At 53.7% G+C, this 18,111-nt stretch overlaps 2 protein-coding genes across 2 annotated transcripts; one reads left to right on the top strand and one right to left on the bottom strand.

Moving 5' to 3' along the window:
- Window positions 1–223: 223 nt before the first annotated feature.
- NCLIV_013770 (conserved hypothetical protein) lies at window positions 224–4,106 on the bottom strand (the record flags this gene model as incomplete). Its single annotated transcript, XM_003881567.1, has 5 exons — window positions 224–524; window positions 672–767; window positions 1,319–1,815; window positions 2,446–2,494; window positions 3,727–4,106. The coding sequence occupies 5 exons, from the start codon at window positions 4,104–4,106 to the stop codon at window positions 224–226; spliced, it is 1,323 nt and encodes a 440-aa protein (XP_003881616.1).
- Window positions 4,107–9,193: 5,087 nt separating this feature from the next.
- On the top strand, window positions 9,194–10,978 carry NCLIV_0137 (sulfate transporter family domain-containing protein; the record flags this gene model as incomplete). The annotated part of the gene is made up of 1 exon (XM_003881566.1): window positions 9,194–10,978. The coding sequence occupies one exon, from the start codon at window positions 9,194–9,196 to the stop codon at window positions 10,976–10,978; it is 1,785 nt and encodes a 594-aa protein (XP_003881615.1).
- Window positions 10,979–18,111: the final 7,133 nt, after the last annotated feature.

The raw sequence follows: 18,111 nt of genomic DNA, 5'->3' as shown, positions 1-18,111 counted from the left end.
TGGAGGTGCTAAAATACACCAGTTCAGCTTTTGTTCAACTGGCGGCAAAACTTGAGACTCAGAGAAGCCTTCAAAACCTTGTTCTCTTTGCTGCATAGCAGTTTATGCACCGCACCTTTCGGTTTCGCCGGTGAGCCGCGATATGCACACCAGGACAGAGGTAACCTTCCTGCTGATTTCTTCACTGGCGCCTAGTTTTCAGTCCGGGTTTCCCACTATGTGCTTATGGGACTTGAGGAGTCTGCAAGCCCTGGCGCGCCACTGGAGCCCCTGCTTGTTTGGCACCAATCCGAAAGGAGTTCGCGGGTGACTTGCTGCCAAGTGCAGTTTCCCTCGGTGGTTGGCATTTGCCCAAAATTGTGCGCCTTCCCTCTTGTGTGGCGGGTTTCCGTGCCGGCTCGTTCTTCGCGGTAGTCCCCGAGCTCACTGCGGGAGTTCGAAGAACCTCTTCAATCACCTTTTGTCCGTACCCTTTCTCGTAAAGTTCCAGCTGTAAGTTCTGCGACTCAATGTTCTTCTCGAGCCTACAAAAACGAGAACAGGGCATTCGCTTTCGGTGAGAAGAGCGAGCAGGCAAGAAGCTTTCACCGCCATCTGACAGCGTCTCCCGTCGCATTCGAACGCTCTGGACTAGCGCGTCCGTTTTTCTCCAAGGCGACGACCCGACTTACCGCCGGCATGAGAGGATAAGTGAAAAAAATCGATCGAAATCCGCCTGCTGCATGTTGGCCGTGTACTTCTCCACACCACTAAGGTCGCCGTACCGTCTGCGGTCGCATTGGAATCGATGAATTGACAGACACGCACACGAGCATTTGGGAGACACGAACGGACAAGATATGCACCAAGTCAACAGAAAAAGGGTTCACGATAGAGGTGTGCAGTCTCTCTCTTGGTAGGAAGACATCAGCGTGAGGAACGTTTCCGTGACAGCATCTAGACTTCCAACATGTTTGGAAAAGAGTCACATTTGCCTGGCTTAAACAGCCACGCGCACTCAAGAAACGAGTGTTGTTGTGTAAGAGACGGATCTCAGCAGCAACCCAATTGTCTTGATCGGATCCGCACTTGCGCATGTTCTTCCTCTCCGTGTCTCGACTAACAGAACCGTGTTGCAATGGTTTGCCTTTGCTCAGTCACTCTACATTTTGCGCCGGGTGCCGCTGTTTACGGTCTACCAATCTTAAGGGTGGGCCCCGTCGGCGGCTCCAGCACCCCGAAGGCAACTTTGCACTCGCCGAGAACTGTGAACGCACATGAAACGCAAACTGGCGTTCCGTCACAGCGGCTTTAATAACGGCGTCTGAGCGCGGCTTACGAGGAAGTCGCTCCGAATTCGCCAGTATATCTGGAGTTGGCTGCGGGTGACGCTCGCCAACGGCCAGAGGATCCTACGGTTCCTGACACGTTTGTCACGTCCGCTGTTTCACCGGTAAACAAACGGTGTCTTCGCGGAGTATGGGACGAGGTGTCGTCGTCGACAAATATAGAAGCCGATGATGGACTCTTCGGAGAGATGTCATAGTCAAACGTCTCCAAATCGTCCTCGGATCCCTCGGGCTTCTCTACGTTGATCTGGTATCGCCCTCGTGGATATCCCGCCCAGCTTTCTGCTTGCTCCATCTGTGCGCCTGCTCGGGCTAGCGCTTCTGGATGGCGAAACGACTCTCCCCACGAGATGTCCGAAAGGCCCGTACCACTCGTGCTCGCCTGACCATCCTCCGCTCTGTCTCGGTCTAGCGAACCCTGGCCAGGTAGCACTGTGTCATGTGTCGCGTGATCGTCTCCAAATCGCGCGGAATGGGGGTTGCACACCTGCAAAACAGAGAGGGTCTAACACATCACCTTAATTCAAACACACGAACAATCGCTACTCCAAAACGGAGGGTGGCCGCTGGATCCATCTCAAGTCAGCGAACCACGATCCGAGGGTATTCTGCCACTCTCGATATCGTCTGCGAACAGTTTCCTTGGTGAGACCGTGTTTTACTCATCCCGAAGCGGTATGCACAGTGAGACTATCATCGCAACGAGCCTGTTTGTTACCAACGTTCTTTACTTCCTTGGAGCTTTGTGGGGTACTGAATCTGTTAGAAGCTGTGCCGGCTAGTACGCGTGGCACGCCAGCTGTTGCTCCTGGAGGTAATATTCTATGTCGGATGCAGCAAATAAACTCGAATTTGCCAGGGCGGACGCTGCCTAAAAACACTCACGATAATCAACAACAGCAGCCTACCACAGCCCTGGCCACGACGTGGCACAGCAACGCATGCCTAGAGCGTGAAAAGCAACAACCAGCAGGCAGCTTCTCCAACAACGCCTGCTGATAAAACGCCTTCTAGGTGTCTCATGTGACGCCTGTCTCCAAATCCGCATGGAAACACCCCCTTTGTTCTGGACATCGAAGCACAGTAAATTGCTGGCCTGAGACAACTGTTTACTTACCGAGCAATCGCCATATTCCCAAACGCCGAACATTTCGAGAGGATGTCCCCTGAAAAAGTAGTACGCGAAATGGCGACGGCACAAGGGAAATTGGCACCACAGGCAGACACTAGCAGCGGCTTCCACGGGCCGAGCTGGATGTAGCGCGGCTAGTGTGGAGTTACTACGTTTCCGAGAGGATGCAGAAGCCGCGCCAAGCGCTCCATAGTCGCCCGACAGAAAAGGCGTCACACTCGTCACCTGGCGTCGGGGACTGTCGCTTCCACTGTGCATCGACCGGCCTCTCCCCGGCTTCTGCGCATGCAATCGCAGTTTCTCCAGTACAGGCTGCCCTAGCGCGGAGCGACCGTTGAAATCACCCGAAAACGCCCCGGCACACACCCGAGAAACTCTGCTTGCATCCGAGACGTAAGGCGTCGTACGGAAGAGCCTCAAATCAACGGACGGCGGCCGGCATCGCCAGACGGGCTTGTCGAGACACCGCGAACATTCACGTCGGGGTTTGTCACTGAATGCCATGCGACGGGAAAACGAAGTGAAGCTGGAAACGCGAGAGACCCAATTTCCCGCCAAAACCCAGCCATTAGCGAGTACAGCTTCTCTGTCCTGGGGATTCCTCCCCCCCCCCCTCCCGCCCGTGGGCCACAACCTCTCCACAGCAGTGTAGCCATACGCCAGAGAGGCCGCCGAGCATCTAAATCGACTGGATTCACGCACACGCTCGCCCCCCCCCCGCCCCGTCCCTTCAGTTTCTAAAAGGCCCCACGGCATGTCCATGGCCTGCGCTTTCGAAACCACGTCAGCGCCGGTTTACGGCCATACTGTGCCAGTCAACCTTCCGTGGAAATTATGCAAGGAACTCGGCGTGATGTACAAGGTACTTCACCTCCGCCTGGCCCCCTCTATGGGGACTTCATTATCAAAACACACGCTCCTCCATAGATATGACATGGACGGCCTGAGGCGGGCGCAGTCGGATGGGTGCTGCAGCAGGACACACGGGAGATTATTTCCGCCTCCTAACATCTCCACACAAGTCCATGTCCAAAGAGTTGTGATGCGCCTCATTGAGCTGTATTGTTTTCACTAGCCGCTTCTCTTCCTTCAGCGGGTGCGCTGTCACAACACGGAGTGCTGAAAGCATCGAACGAAAGAGACGTTTCCGCTGGATGAACTACAGCATTATGCAAGTGGCACGGCGACACAGGGGTTGAAATCGGCCTTGTGGAAACCTGTCTCGAATTCAACGTGCAACGCTGATGGGCCCGAGCTAGTGCGTACCTTTTACATCCGCCGGTTGCCACCGGTACGGTGTCTCGGCACCTGCATCTTCTGTCGTCTGTGTGAGGCTGTTCTCGTTCCTCTTTAGCCCTTCGCTGGTACAGTTCCATGTACTGCTGGCACGGTAGCAGGTATCGGCAGGGAACGAAGAAGCCTGGCTGACATCGTCTCTTTATCTCGGCTTCCAGAGCAGAGGAGCTAGCCAGCTCGGGCTTGGCAACATTTTTTTCTTCTGCTAGCAACGCATGCTGAAATTTTTTGGTTTTCTTCTTCCGCCATTGGCTCCCACCTTGTCGCTCCTTCAGCGCCCTTGCCGTGTAGAATAGTCCCTCCTGCTTCGCATCCGCCCGCCACACAAACCTGCCCAGATCTGCAGCCATTTCCTCTCGGTAATGTCAGCCAGGCATCGTGAGTCTCCCCTGAGGAGCACACTGATCTTCAATCTTATAACTGAAACTAGGCGCGCGTCCAACCGAAGCTTTTTCGGCGAGTGACGCTGACGAAGAAAACTCAGGTGACTTCGGGTGCCTCTTTGGAAGACGGCAGGTGCCCTACTTCAAGAGGCGTCAGTATCAGCGAGAGAACGACGCTCTGTTTTCATCAGGGCGATGAACGCAGCAAAATGCGGTGGTTTTCACACACGAAACGACTTGAGTCTGTGTGCGTAAGACAACAAACGTGAAGCGAAAATAGGCCACCATGGCACAGTAGGCCGCGTCCCCAGTTGCTGCTGACGCATTCGGCACAAAGCAGACCGAGCACGTGGCAGAGTGTTTATTCCGTCACCAGCAGGTAGATCCTGACAGTGGAGAACCTCAAACAACGAGCAACCAGCCAGAGAGGACGGGGTTAATTCAAGGGAAACCCGCGGCGGTGCCGCGGCCAGATGTCAGGTGGGCTGCAAGCAGTTCCGGTATAGAGAGGATGCCTAATAGAAAGGGAAGATTATTCGTCCCAGCTTGGCTGAGCCACTCGTTTTGCGGCACACCTGTCTTGTTCAAAGCTGCAGGCCTCGAGGAAAAGCAGGCGTGCACACAGAAAGGTCAACTGGGCAGCGAACAACGATTCGCACGAACTCCGTCGATTGCCCGGACGAGTCACCGAGCATCTGATTCCCAAAGACTCAGTCCGGGAACGCGACCTTGCACGGGTATGGCCCTCCGTGTCACAGAAAATGCTGCAAGAAGCTGATAAGGAAGAAAAGTGTGTTCGTTGTTGTGGTTTCAGCCAGTTTACAGCGTCGTGAGTCCTCCAGTCGACGGTGCATGCAACTGTGGAGGAATTGAGAACTAGCTATGGACGTTGACTGAGAGAGATGGCCTCCCACTGTCCGCGCAGAGGATGAGTCATTGAAAAAGTGCGAACAACGGAGGCACGGGGGCACCTTTGAAACGGAATAGGTCCAGATTGTTTAGTAAGCACTCGCATTAATCAACGACAGGCCGTTTCTCGCTAGGCGCGTTGCTGCTGTGAAGCACGTGCCACAGACCCCGTGTCGCGCCCGGTGATTCGCGAGACTCGGCTGTCGCTGGCTCAGCACCAAAGGCTCGGGGGAAAACACCCCGCTCGGCGCATCCCGCTTCTTTGTCCACCTGTTTTGTGTCCCCTTAGGGTTCTTTCGCTCACTTATACAGTCTTCCTTCACTTCGGGGAGAGAGAACAGGGGGGAGCAGTGTTTTTCCCTTCAGCTTCCTGTGAAACCGCCACAGTTAGCCAGAGCGACCACCGTTAGCACACTTGTCTTCGTTCTGGAGGTGTGGTGCCGGCTCAGAAAGCCAATTGCCCCACAAGATAACTATCCAGAAAGGGGAGTCGATGCCTCCCAGTGTTTCCTATACCTTTCTCGTATCTCAGGAGCCTCTCTTTGGTGCGAGTCCGTTCCCGTCCCTGAGAGAGGGGCATTGCGCTGGTTGCGTAGCCGTGGTTCGGCGAATTTCGGGCCGACTGGAAGGGGAAAACGCGGCACAGCCTCGAAACGCCATCGATTGTTGTTTGCCTCGACTAAAACCCTCTGGTGTAGGTGAGTCTCGGGCCACGTTTCGTGTCCAGTGGTCTTTTTTGGGGTACGTGGTCAAGGATTCCGCCAGCTCCGGTTTCACTGGCACTCGTCCTCCTGCAGTGTGGAATGCCCAGTGAGTCTTCACTGCTCGAGCTTGTCAGACTCGAGGGACGTGTCGTGGATGGAGGAATACAATGCTTCAGTTCAAATCTTTTTCCGGAAACTTGGCGACTTCGACCCGCGTAGCCAGACCCAAGCATCGTCACTCGTTGCTAGCACATGTGTCAAACTCGAAACCTTAAGGGAACGCCGATGCAGGTCATCGGAGGTCTCTCGGCAGTGCCTCTGGCCAGAATGAGTTCAAGAGTACGACGGCAGAAGATGTGTGCCTTGCTGTCGATACGTGGCGTCAACCTGTGTCATGTTGGAGGGGGGAAGCGCCGCCCCTCGACTCCTGTGGTTGTTGCTTGTCCGGCAACTCTAAAGGATAAGCGTTTTTGGACAATCATGAGCAACAGTTTCCTTTTGGTTTCGCGTACGATGGATGGACTCGTAACAAACAATCTATGATAACGGTCCACTCCCCGGACGTTGTGACAGACAAGCGTTGAAAAAGCACGGACCAGCACGTGTCGAGTGGCCTAATATGGATCCACAGGAAACATTTTGAAGCAAACAGTTGAGCATGGTTCGGAGTGAACTAATATCTGTACAAAAGTCGTACCGATTTACCAACGTCTCAGCTTGATCCGTGAATTTTTTAAAGACGTGGTGCACCCGCTTGATAGGAAATGTTTGGTTACTCGGGCAGGCACTGGAAATGTGTGCCCGGGCATTGTTCCGTGTGGAAATACACTTCCGCACCCGACCTCCCGACATTAGTCCTCTGTGTTGGGCCTGTAGCCGCATCCCATGGGCATAAAAGATGGAACAGGTGACAAGCCTCACTGCGGGCAACCTTGCTTGACTCTTTCGTGTGGCGCGCATCATCAGTGTGTGCCCAACATCCATACAGATCGGCGCTTGGCGGCCTGACACGGTGTAAGCATTGAGAGATTGTCAGTGTTTACGCTGTCATGCTCTGAGCCAACATGTTTGAAAGTCATCTGACTGAACAAAACCCATTTTTATGAGGTACTGTTTCGTAAGGCTGTACAAAATGGTTGCTCCTGGAGCTCCAAACCGGCAGCTGTGAAGTGCCCCCCCCCCCCCCCCCCCCGCATATGTGTGCGTGATCTCCGTGGCTGGCAGCGTTCAGGGCAAACATCCGCAACCGCCCCAAATTCACATTATGCTATTCGTCTCCTATGACTGGTCGCCGTTCCTTCTCTGCGTGGACGCATGCGTGCCAACAGGCCCGACTGGCACATCAGTAATGGAATCGGAGAAAGCCTTCAGTAGCAGCTCTAACTCACGTCTGCCACCAGCGGAAAATTGCCTCTCTCTCCGTATTCTTTCTAACCCTCTCCTACTGTGGCTGAAAGTGTCGCACACATTAACTTTGTCGCCTTTTCTACTGAGCCTCAACTGACCTCGGCTGACAGCCTGCCGTCATCGAGGCATACCAGCGACCGCCTACTCACAGCAGTTGGCAGTCTGATCTTTAGTGGTCCTTAACTTTCGGTATTCTCTGCTTGAGTCGCGTGGTCTGTCTGATAGAGTGGCATCTGCTGGTAATGAGCTAACGCTTTCACAGAGGTTTGCGTAATTGTAATATGTCCGTCGCCCTACACAAATCCCCCCCCCCCCCCCATCTCTTCCCTACAAGCAAACGGCTAAGCGGTATACAACGAATCCGTGTATAACTCTCACTGTGTACCATCTAAGTGTACCCTTTTCCCCTTTCTGATTCCGAACTGAAGTTTTCCTGTAAGGGGGAGGCAAAATAACAAGCAGGTGGGTTGCTTGTCAAAATGACTCATGGGATCCCCTGATTTGTGGACTGGACGTCAAGGGTTGATGTATATGAAAGGGCGCCATTAGCTGGGAGAGAGGGAGGCCATCACGATGCCAAGTGGTCACGATGAACGAGTACGCTGCAGCGCCAGCAGAGCACTCACCGAGCAGACCGGAGCAGCACGTAGGCACACACCGCTTACCATGGAATGGAATTAGTCTCGGTTAGCAAGGAGCGAATGCGGTGAGTTGTTCCTTGTGATCAACCCTGCAGAACAGAGTGAACTGTCTGAAAGCGGTTTAACGCTTGACGGTAGGGACCGAGATGTCCAAGCGAGCTATGCCGTCTAAACTGGCAATCGGCAATCTTTCGCAAGACACCGGTTAGTCGAGAGAGAAACTGTGACTACCGTGGAGGAACGCAGTGACTCCGCACCTGTCTTGAGTCGCTCCTCCTTTATTCTTGAAATCTTACATGGTTTTCACCCTGCCTGTTTCTTCTATTTTCAGGAATCAACGCGAAATCCTCGAAACAGACCCGAGTATTTCGCATTTTGCAGGTCGCCGGTTCGGGTGCGTCCTGCCTGGTGTCTATTGAGGGCGGCTTCTGACGGCACGCTCATTCGAGCGCTGGAGTTGAGGGGACGCTGTCTCTCTGGCTCCGCTTGTGCATGCATGCCTTCAAAAGAAGACAACAGTTGGATATTTCGCGCAGGAGCCTTATGAGTAGTCTAAGGACTGAAACGCCCTCTCAGTCACGCAAGCGTCACCTTCAAGATTTGGAATTCGTTTTTGGCTGGGGCGACGACGAAACTGCGAGTCGCACGCCCTGCCCAACTGACGCACTGTGGCATGAAGCGAGGCCAACGCCTTCGGCCAATGTGTGACTTTTTTTCCGTTGAATCGCAGATGGGTTCGAATGCAGAATTTGTGCAACCGCAGAGTAATTGTGCGCATTTGAAGGCCACTTTTTCAGCTGTTGCGCGGGGTCGGTCCCACCTGGTCTGTCACAGGACTTGGTGAGGGAACGGGCGAGTCGCCTCCCCGCTCGAACGGCCGCTTTTTCGTTGTTGCGGAACATTGCCTGACAAGGGAAAAGGTCCTTTACCGTGTCCGCGTCTCGCCAGAGCTCCGCTGCATTTCGAAGATTTACTCTCACTCGGTCTTCTCAGGCAGCTCTGCGTGCCCTCGGGGTAGCCTTCTTGCTGCCTGTCTGTCGGAGCACTCCTCGGAATAGCGTTTTTTGTCGGCGACCAGGCGGTTGCTGCGGCCAGCTGCGGGCCCAAGCCCATCACGTGTTGTGTAGCGAAACTCAACACGATGGAGGATTCGTGCTATGTGTCGATCCCTCCCGAGAATGGGGGAAGAAGACAACGTGCGACCGCTCAATCGGCGGCTCGAGGGGTTCCGCTCAGGTCTTTCCCCCCCCCTCGTGCTCACGTCTCGTGGCCTGCCTGCGGTCACCCGGACAATCCCGTCACAGCGGATTCTGGGTCGTCTCTGCTGGCTCCAGAACCGTCTCACAGCATTGTCCGTTCGCATTACTCCTACTTTGCGAGTTCTCCACGCCGCATGTCTCTCCAAGAGCCGGCAGCCGGGCGAGGCAGCCGAGGCAAGCAGTCTGTTCGGTCCTCAGGTGTTTTTTGGTTGCATGCTCCACAGGCTCCGTTGCAGTCTGAAGGCGTTCCGGAGGACAGTATTGAGGGCGATACGGTGCGACCGCCGCCAGAAGGCAGCGGCTCTGCTTGGGGGACTGAGGCGGAGGCAAGCATTGTCGCAGATTCCGGAGGCACCCGCGATGAAGGTCGATCGTCAGGCAACCTCTCGGTGTGTCAAAAGGTGGCTCACACGGCCTTCTCGGTCGTCAAACAGACGCATTTGATTGTGATGGGTATCCTGATTGCCGTGCTGGACAACATGCCGTACGCGACGCTCCTGTTTCCATCGAGTTACGCGTACCTCGTACCCCTCGGGGCAACCGCGATTTTGACCACGACTGCTGTAAGCCAGGTCGTGATGGCGCTGTTCTCTGTGTTCCCTTTCGCTGTGGGAGCCTTCACAATTGAAAACGTCCCTTTCCTGAAATGCATCAGCGTTGCGGCCATTCAGAACGCCGCTGCAAAGGGACTCAGCGATGAGTGGGTTGTCAGTACGATTCTGATGTGCTGGATGGTTGCCTCCTTTCTGACCGCTGCGACATTCTATTTTCTTGGCGCGCTGAAGCTCGGGCGCGTCGCGGACTACATTCCGAACACCGTGCTGCTCGGATGCATCGGCGGCATGGGCCTCTTCATGGTGAGCGCTGCGCTGGGCGTCGCCGCAGGCTGCGAGTGGGAGTGGAACTCCGAAACCTTTGCAACGGTTCTGTCCGCGTCTGCTTTCCCTTGCGTCTGCCTCACACTGCTCGTGGAGGTGATTTTGATTCTCGCAGAGGTCAAGTATGCGAGTCCCACGTTCACACCCATCTTCTTGCTTGCCTTTCCTGTGATGTTCTACGCTGCCCTCTTCTTTTTCGGCATATCTGTCGAACGGGCGAGAGAGTCGGGATGGATTTTCGGCTGGGCAACCACTCCTGGAGCTGCTGACGAGGAGCAGCCGTCGCCCCTGGTGGCCTCCGCCTTCAGCGCCGCTCCGCTTGGCGACCTCGGCGCCTCCGTGGCGCTGCCTACAGAAGCTGTTGGACGCACCGCCGCGTCTGCGCGGCTGCAGGACTCCCACCCTGCTGGACTGAGCAGCGGCGGGAAGCCTGCAAACACTGCTGACCAGCTTAGCATTTATTCGCAGTTTTCGATTGGATGTGTGGACTGGCACTGCGTACTGTCCCAGGCGCCCTCCATAATTGCAATAGTTGTGTTTTCTGTGTTGCATGCACCCATCAACGTTCCGTCGCTGACGCTCACTTCTGGCATCCCTTCCTCTCTCGACTACGAGCTGAAAGTCCACGGCCTAGCCAGTCTGGCCGCGGCGCTCACTGGCGGGCTGCAGTGCTATATGACGTACTCAACATCCACGCTTTTCTGGAAGTGTGGCGTCCGAGAGCATGCCGCGTCTCTGTTCGTGGGCCTCGGGACGATTGCCTTGCTTTTCACTCTGTCGCCTAACGTGATTCTAATATATTTCCCCCGACCTGCTGCGGCGGTGTTTATGTGCCATGTTGGCGTTGTTCTGGTGAACGACGGGCTGATTGCGAGTCGAAGCATTGTCTCCTTTGCTGAATATGTTGTGATCATCATTACCGCTGCCGCCATGCAGAGTGCTTTCACCGATGGCCTCATTGTCGGGCTCGGCCTCTCGGCCGCTCTCAAGGTATTTCATGTTGTCGTGGCAGCCATGAGGAGTCGACGCTGGCTTTCCTGAGCACCGTCTGCGTTACGCGTCACTTTTGTGCATGTATCTCTTTTTGTAATTGAAAGCAACCGGGGCGTTCCCACGTATCTTTTTGTAAGAACCCTCTGGTGCACTCGCCGATGGTCTTCACAGGAACTCGGGTACCCCTTCATGAGGCTTATCGCGGGCGTTGTCCCTCTCGACCGTCGATAGCACGCATGGGTGCTATTCGAAAGGTTGTCATGATGAGTGCATTTGTGTTTCATGATTCCGAGTGTCAAAACAGGAGATAGCACCTATCTGCTCAGCCACGTTTGAACAAAATGTGAGGTTTCTGTGAATGCGAAACCGCGTCAGGGTACGTATTTCATCGAAGCACCTTGCTTGCATCCATCACAAATAAGGAGCTGCGCTAGTGCAGCAAGCAACTCAGGGTGCTGGGGCGGAAACGCGACGCTAAGTTTCCGGTGGCAGTAGCGGAAACAAATTCCACCAGTGGAGTCTGTTGTTCCTAAACGCTGTCTCAGCTCTCCTGGAAATTGGAACTGCACTGTTTCCTACCCGACGACGCTTGCATGGTCAGAGTGCGTCGACAAAACTGGTTCTCCACTGAGGTGTGGTCGTACCCTGTGCCTTCTGTGGCACTCCTGTTGTTGCTGCTCAACAGATGGCGCTATTCCTGCCTTCGCCGCGTTTTTACTCAAGATTTTCAAACGTAGGCGTGGCGTTGGAAATAGTTGCTCGGGTGGGCAGTGTTTTTTCGGAGTGTCTAGCGTTCGCTGCGGAAGCGAAATCATCAGGTCACTTTCTTCAATCTGCTTGGTGTCTCTGGGTGGAAAGGGCACCACAGACTTCTTGAATCATTCGAGACAGTTCTGGCCAGCAACCCAAAAGTCATCCTCGAGTGTGATGTGCATTTCTCCAGTACCCATTGTCTCTCTGTGGATTGGCCGTCGACGGTAAACTTTCTCCACGGGCGACAGTCAAACAGGTGGTCTGCAGATCAGACGCGTTTTACTGTGTAAATTGATTGAGATTTGTTGGTTCAGTTGGAATGCACCGTGATTTGCGTCTGATTCGGTCAACGCCTGAACAATATGTGGCTAGCTTGGACCAGTACTTTTGGTGCTCCGCAGCAGATTAAGGGGCGCATCCCCCAAAAAGCGGATCCGCCGCGGAGCATTTCTCGTTGGCATATCGAGGCCACATGCCACATGATTGCACTGGCTCGCTGATTGCCAAACCAGCAAGAACCAGCAAGAAGTGCATACCCTTTATGTTTTTCCACTCTCTGATTCTCTTTTTCCTGTAAAGTTGGCCATATCCGTTCGTTCGACTTTCCTCTTCAACCAAGAGGTCCTTCAGTTTGTCAGGCCGGAGGTCAAAAGCGATACACTCTACGGTCGTCAACAGAGGAACGCCTTTTAAATAAAAGGCAACACTATAGATTCGAGTGTGCCGATGAGGGGAACCTTTTGTTGGGGAATATATACTACGAGTTGGACCGTTGTGTACTCGCAAGGACGCTGCAGCGGGTAGCAATACGTAGACTACAGGAAGGCATTGACCTTTTGCAAAGGCAGCAAGGCACGGTAACATCAGACTGCCTCTCGTGAACAACGCAGGCTCTACTACACGAGTTATCCGATCATCGCTTGCCGCCTTCACATGAGGCGGTGGGAGCGGCTTCTTTGTCACAGTGGTGCAAGTTGCCTCAGGGGATGGCGTCTGCCACTTGCGGTTCCTTCCTGCCAAGCGCCTACTGCAGTCTGCTCGACAGAATGCTTGGCGGTGTTGGCTTTAGAGTTTTTTCTTAATTTGAGTTGTCCTTGGAAAACGGCGTATGGGAGAAGCCGTACGGCGAATTGAGACTGTGTGAAGCGCACGTTCGCCTCCTGACAAAACTGTTCCGAGGAGTGGCTCGTACCACCGAGTACTAGACGACGATAGTGGCAACTAACCACCTTATCTACGATGTCAGTTTTCTGCTAACTGATTCAGGACTATCAACAAACGTAAGGAAGGACTGACTTATCGCGGCTGCATATGCTGTCGTCGTAGGCAGTCAACCGCCAGCGCAGGACAACGCCCTCCCTCGTGGTCATATCCTCGTTTGTGAGATCAAGTGGAATACGTCTAATGCAAGAACAGCGCCTGAATTAAAGACAGACAGAGTGCAGCAGTAGTAGCACTGTCGTTAATCCATTTATCCCACAAGCTTGTAGCGGCCAACAGGAACAGTTGCTCGAACCATAAAGTAGAAACGTATGGTAGCGGTCTTGGCCAGGAGATCAGAGTCATGTGTGACACAAAAAATGACAATTCAGATCCAGGCGCGAAAATGTGAAACCGCTCGCGGTAACCGGTGCAACGAAGGAACTCAATTGTGTGGCTCGTAAAAAGTGTGTGCTGGCTAGCAGCCAACCAGCTCCGGCCCTAAGTCGCTCCATATGCAGTAAAAAGCTTGTCTGATGCGAAGATCTGGTGAGGTTCCGTGGTAGTTAGTCCAATCAAGGAGACAAGTTCCCTGATGGGGCAAGTCCAGGGAACGAGTAGCGTTTTATGTCGCGCTGTGAGACGATACAGTTGCGCATGCGGCTCTGCGCAATCCATGCCCGGCGGCATCACCGTCCGCATGCGATCTAGCAGCTATCCTGGGAGGAGTGACAATTTGACGGTTCTGCGTGGCTGATGCCACTCATTTCCTGCTCATGATGACCCAGTCGAAGGATAATGCAGACAGATGAGAACAGCGTGCCTTCATATACTGCATGCTGTTCTTCTTTTAATAAATCTTCCACTTCTGTCGTGCCGGTGTGCCGGCTGTCGGCAAACTCTGCTTGCGCTCCTCAGAGCCGCCTACCACAACTGTATTTGTCGCGTTTTGTTTTTTGTTCAGTGGAACGGTTTTGCTTGTCTAAAAAGGACTAGACAGTCTGGTGCAGAACGTCAAATGCATTGAGCCTCGGCAAGCCGGGGCTATATATTTCATGCACGGCATGAAGCTGGCATTTCCATCGGCGCCCTTCAGGAGCCGGGATGTAAAACCGGTTTGCTAGCCAATCTGCCCTGTGGAGGGACGGTGGCGCACAAATCTTTCTTTTATGCCCGTTCGTTTGGAAAGGGGCATTTTGTCAAAGGCTGCGATGGGAAATGCAGGTGGAAACGGGGAGCGTGTTCGGTTGCTTTCGACGACAGCCTCTCCTCGGCGATCCTACAGCGCCCACGGTGTAGCGACAGTGGGTTGGAGGCTGCATTGAAGCGATCGGTGTGCTCATGAAGGGTTTCGTGGGGAAACACGCTTTTTCCAAAGATCGGATGAGGCTCACGCTTCGACTGACCGCTAAACAGTGTTTGCATCAACTAGGCGGCGAGGCGAAATGACTGTACGACACAATCGTCCCCTGGTGCCCTACACCTTTGTACAAAGAAGTAGTAAGCACCTTGCCTCAACACGCTTTGCATCTTCTTTTGTCCACCGTTTCCTGCACCAAACATCTCGCCAGCCATCAGATGATCTGTCGACAGTGGTGGAACAATGGCAGCAGTCTCACCAGCGTCTCATGTGGTGTATTTCCACGTGCGGAGCCGGCATATCAAGTGTCTTCAGGTCCCTTCAGTCGTTGCGCACCTCCACGTCCTGCGTCCTTGAGTGCTGGAGCGTGAATGTTTCCCATCGCTTGTTCTTCTCTGGAATGCAATCCGCAGCCTTTCCCAGTGTACGTTTCGTGCACGCAGAACAGTATGGTTGCCCATCTCGCGTTTATTTTATCATGAGCATGAGCAGGCGCTCACAGGGCAGGGATTCTGTGTCCGTTCATGTGTCCTTCTCGCGACAGATGCAGCACGCTAACGGACACAGCATGGCGTGGATGGCGTCGGCGTTCAAGAGTGCGCAGAGTAAAATGAGCCTTGTGGACCGGCTTCCCGAAGGGGACGGAGGTCTTGTGAAGCGCCGAAAGCTTTGGAAGAAGGGGGAAGGACAACAGGTAAACGGCGAAGCTAATGAAGACGAGAGCAGTAAACGAGAGGCGGGGTTGTTGCCTTGTATAGTTCATTCCTTTCCGGGGTGCTCGTCGCCGATTTCGGGCTCATGCTCTGACCCTTTCCCGTCTTCCCCTGTCTCACATTCTTCGGCGTTCCCTTCTCTGTCTTCGCCACAAGACGAAGTCACTGCATCTGGTCGTCCCAGCCATGGTCATGCTTTCACATTGCGCACCCATTTAAATACGCAGCAGAGGGGTATTCTCCACTCAAGCGGACAAAGAAAGAGTGAGCTCTGCAGAAGCGTGTACAACTCGCGGAATTCCCCCTGCATCCCCTCGCAAGCAGAAACACCGCAGTGCCCATACGTTCCTCACACCGCACCTCCTCCATATGTGGAAGAGCCTCCTAGTGACGATGACAGCGAATCCCAAGCTGAGGCGTCTCCACCGCCGCGCTGCAGCGGGTCTGGGGTTCCTATCGCTGCTACCAGGCAGTCAGACCTCTCTAGTTGGTCAGCCGTTTGTCTAGGGAGCGGGGCCGCAGCCGGTCGCCCATCCCCGTTGTTTCCACTTTCCGACCCTGTCTGGGGTCTAGACGCAGCATCGCGTTGTTTGTTTTTTCCAGAGCAAAGGAACCACCAACACACGGAAGCCGGGGGGGAGGGAATCACGTTGCCACGACCCGGGGAGGAAGAAGGACTCTTCCCAGGATTAACTGTGCGCGAAGTGGCTGCGGAGAACAGGCGCCTCTCGGAGGAAGGAGAGACAAAGCCTCTCAGAGTCGATGAACCGTCAAGTGGAGATGAGGAACAATGACTTAGAATTACAGCTGAGGATAGCCGAAAGGCGCGTGAGTGTTTTTCCGCTCACTGAGAGTACTGGGTGCTCCCATTACACGCCCCGCTGCACCGAGGTCTAGTTCTGGAAACTGCTAGCATACCACAAGACATGGCCAAGGCTCTCGGAAGAAGAGGGAACCGCTCATGTAGGGACGTATATCGGTGAAACGAAGATTATCTTGTTGTCGACGAGGGAAAGTGTTCCAAGTCCATCTGATTTTCACGGTGAGATGGTTCCGTGTTGGTGACGGTAAAAGGGATGGTTGATGATGTTCAAAGCGAGGAGAGTGACGGGATCCAAAGGCTCCCGACATCTGCAGAGCAAGGTTTCAGGTACATCAATGGCGTAGTTCTCTTCTGTAACTGCATAAAAATTCGCCATGGAACTTGAGAAGCCAGGCGTTTGGCACGTGAGGGACATGAACCAACAACAATCCGTTTCTCACTCCGGTTTCGGTCAACCCACCTCACATCGTCGCTTCCTGAGAAAGAGCTTTTCCAGTGCCTGCCGCCGCATGTACAACGTAACAGGGCTCTTGATCAGTTAAACGGCTTCCACCGTCTATGCCGTGGTAGTACGTAGGCTCATGATATGTAACACAGCCCAGAGATTAGGTTACTCACGACTACTTTGCTTGCTCCTCTTTCAGCGCAGCAAGTTCCCGGTAACAGCAGAGGAAAACTGTGAAGACGAAGAAAAATCTGATATTCGGTTGTGTGGTGGCAGCAAAGGGCAGTGACTCTTGTTGCTGACACTCTTGAGAGGTGAAGAATGCACTGCCAGTGCATGCGTGTGCACCCATACATCCGCACTCATATCTATTCACTGTACATGTGGTAGCGGCAGTAGCCAACACAGCCTGAGACCTCACTCTTTCCGGGACTGAAGGACGGATATGGGAAAACCCCGATAGCAGAAAATATTTTAACCGCCCCGACCGACGACTGGCTGTTTTTTTTGTGTTGCGCGGATGGAGTTGTTGTGTGGGAAGCGTCAACAAGAAATGCACGTCTTTCTATGCAGGGATATAATTGGCAGGGGAACTGAGGTGCCGCGTAGGTCCGTGACACCTCGTGTCCCTCAACATGGAAGAACACTGCCTCAATCCGGGTCCATCCGATACTCGAGTCTTTCGTGTACTTCCGGCGGTAGACGCGATTTTGGGTGGCGGACGCCTCAGGCCAGCTGCACCATAACGAACAGCCTGCCCCAGGATTAAACCAACGCGGTTTCGGTTTCGTTATCGCTTAGTCGATCAGACAATTCTGTGCTCAGGTGCAGTCAGAACGATAAAAGCGCACACACGAGGATAATGTTTCTGACGATAGTGCGTTCGAGTATTTGGTGGTAGCATGTTCCAACACTCGGAGCCACACTATACTAACCTTTCCGTCTTTGCAGCCACTGCTCGATCCTGTGGGGGGATGAAACTGCCGACTGGCATTCGATCAGGCTTCTTTCTTGAGGTTGTCTAGACGCTTTTTCCGAGACATCACCGTAGTAGTGAATCTGTATGACAGGATCTGCAACATGGCTGTTCCAGTTAATGGATCATGCTGTTTGTCGTTCTGGACTTTCTCCGGCTTGAGATGCAGCAGCAGTTAGGCAGTTCTTCGATTCGTAGTCAGAATATCCTTAAAGAAGAATACAGTTATATAAAGTATACTCTCAAAATGTTTTTCTCCTTTTCCTAAAAACACAGGTGGTTCTTGGTGTCGACTGATAAACTTCCAACTCGTCTGCGTGCTGCCCACAACACCTACTACTGCGAACGGGAGACATGTGACTACCATATGAAATGTGGCAGGATAATCCAATCACCCCCCCGAAGGCAGCCCTGCGAAGACAATGAGACATTATTGAGGCCGGCGCCACTCTCGCTTCGCAGGAATTTCGTGAGGGTAGTCAAGTTTAGATCCATACATGGAACGGGGATACACGAAGAAAGACAAACACGAGCCTTTGTGGCTTTCCGGTGCAATGGGAGGGGTGCATCGCTGCGGAGCGTATGGATGGAGTTCAGTTTTACTTTTGGGACTTTCGTCTCTTCGTTGTCAGTGGTGGACGGGTTCCGCCCTCTGGGGTTTCTCATTGCCTACAGCACTCCGCGGTCAGCGATAAGGAAGCCGAGGTTCCCGCCATTTATCAAATCAATTTTTTCCGTCATTTGTTAGTCCAAATCCCGTTCGCCTCCCCAGCCCGGTAAAAGTGCCGTCACGCCAAGAGCTACATTCGGAGGGATAGACTAGCAAAGACAGAAGTTGCCTAAACTCCACGAAAGGGAGCAGAGTTCTCTGCCTTTGCCACGCCCTCTGAGGAAACGACCTTTCCAAAAAA

This window comes from Neospora caninum, chromosome V, assembly GCF_000208865.1.
Source record: "Neospora caninum Liverpool complete genome, chromosome V".
NCBI classification, from domain to species: Eukaryota; Apicomplexa; class Conoidasida; order Eucoccidiorida; family Sarcocystidae; genus Neospora; species Neospora caninum.
Note: the sequence above shows the minus strand (reverse complement) of the source record. Positions and strands in the feature narration are given on the sequence as shown.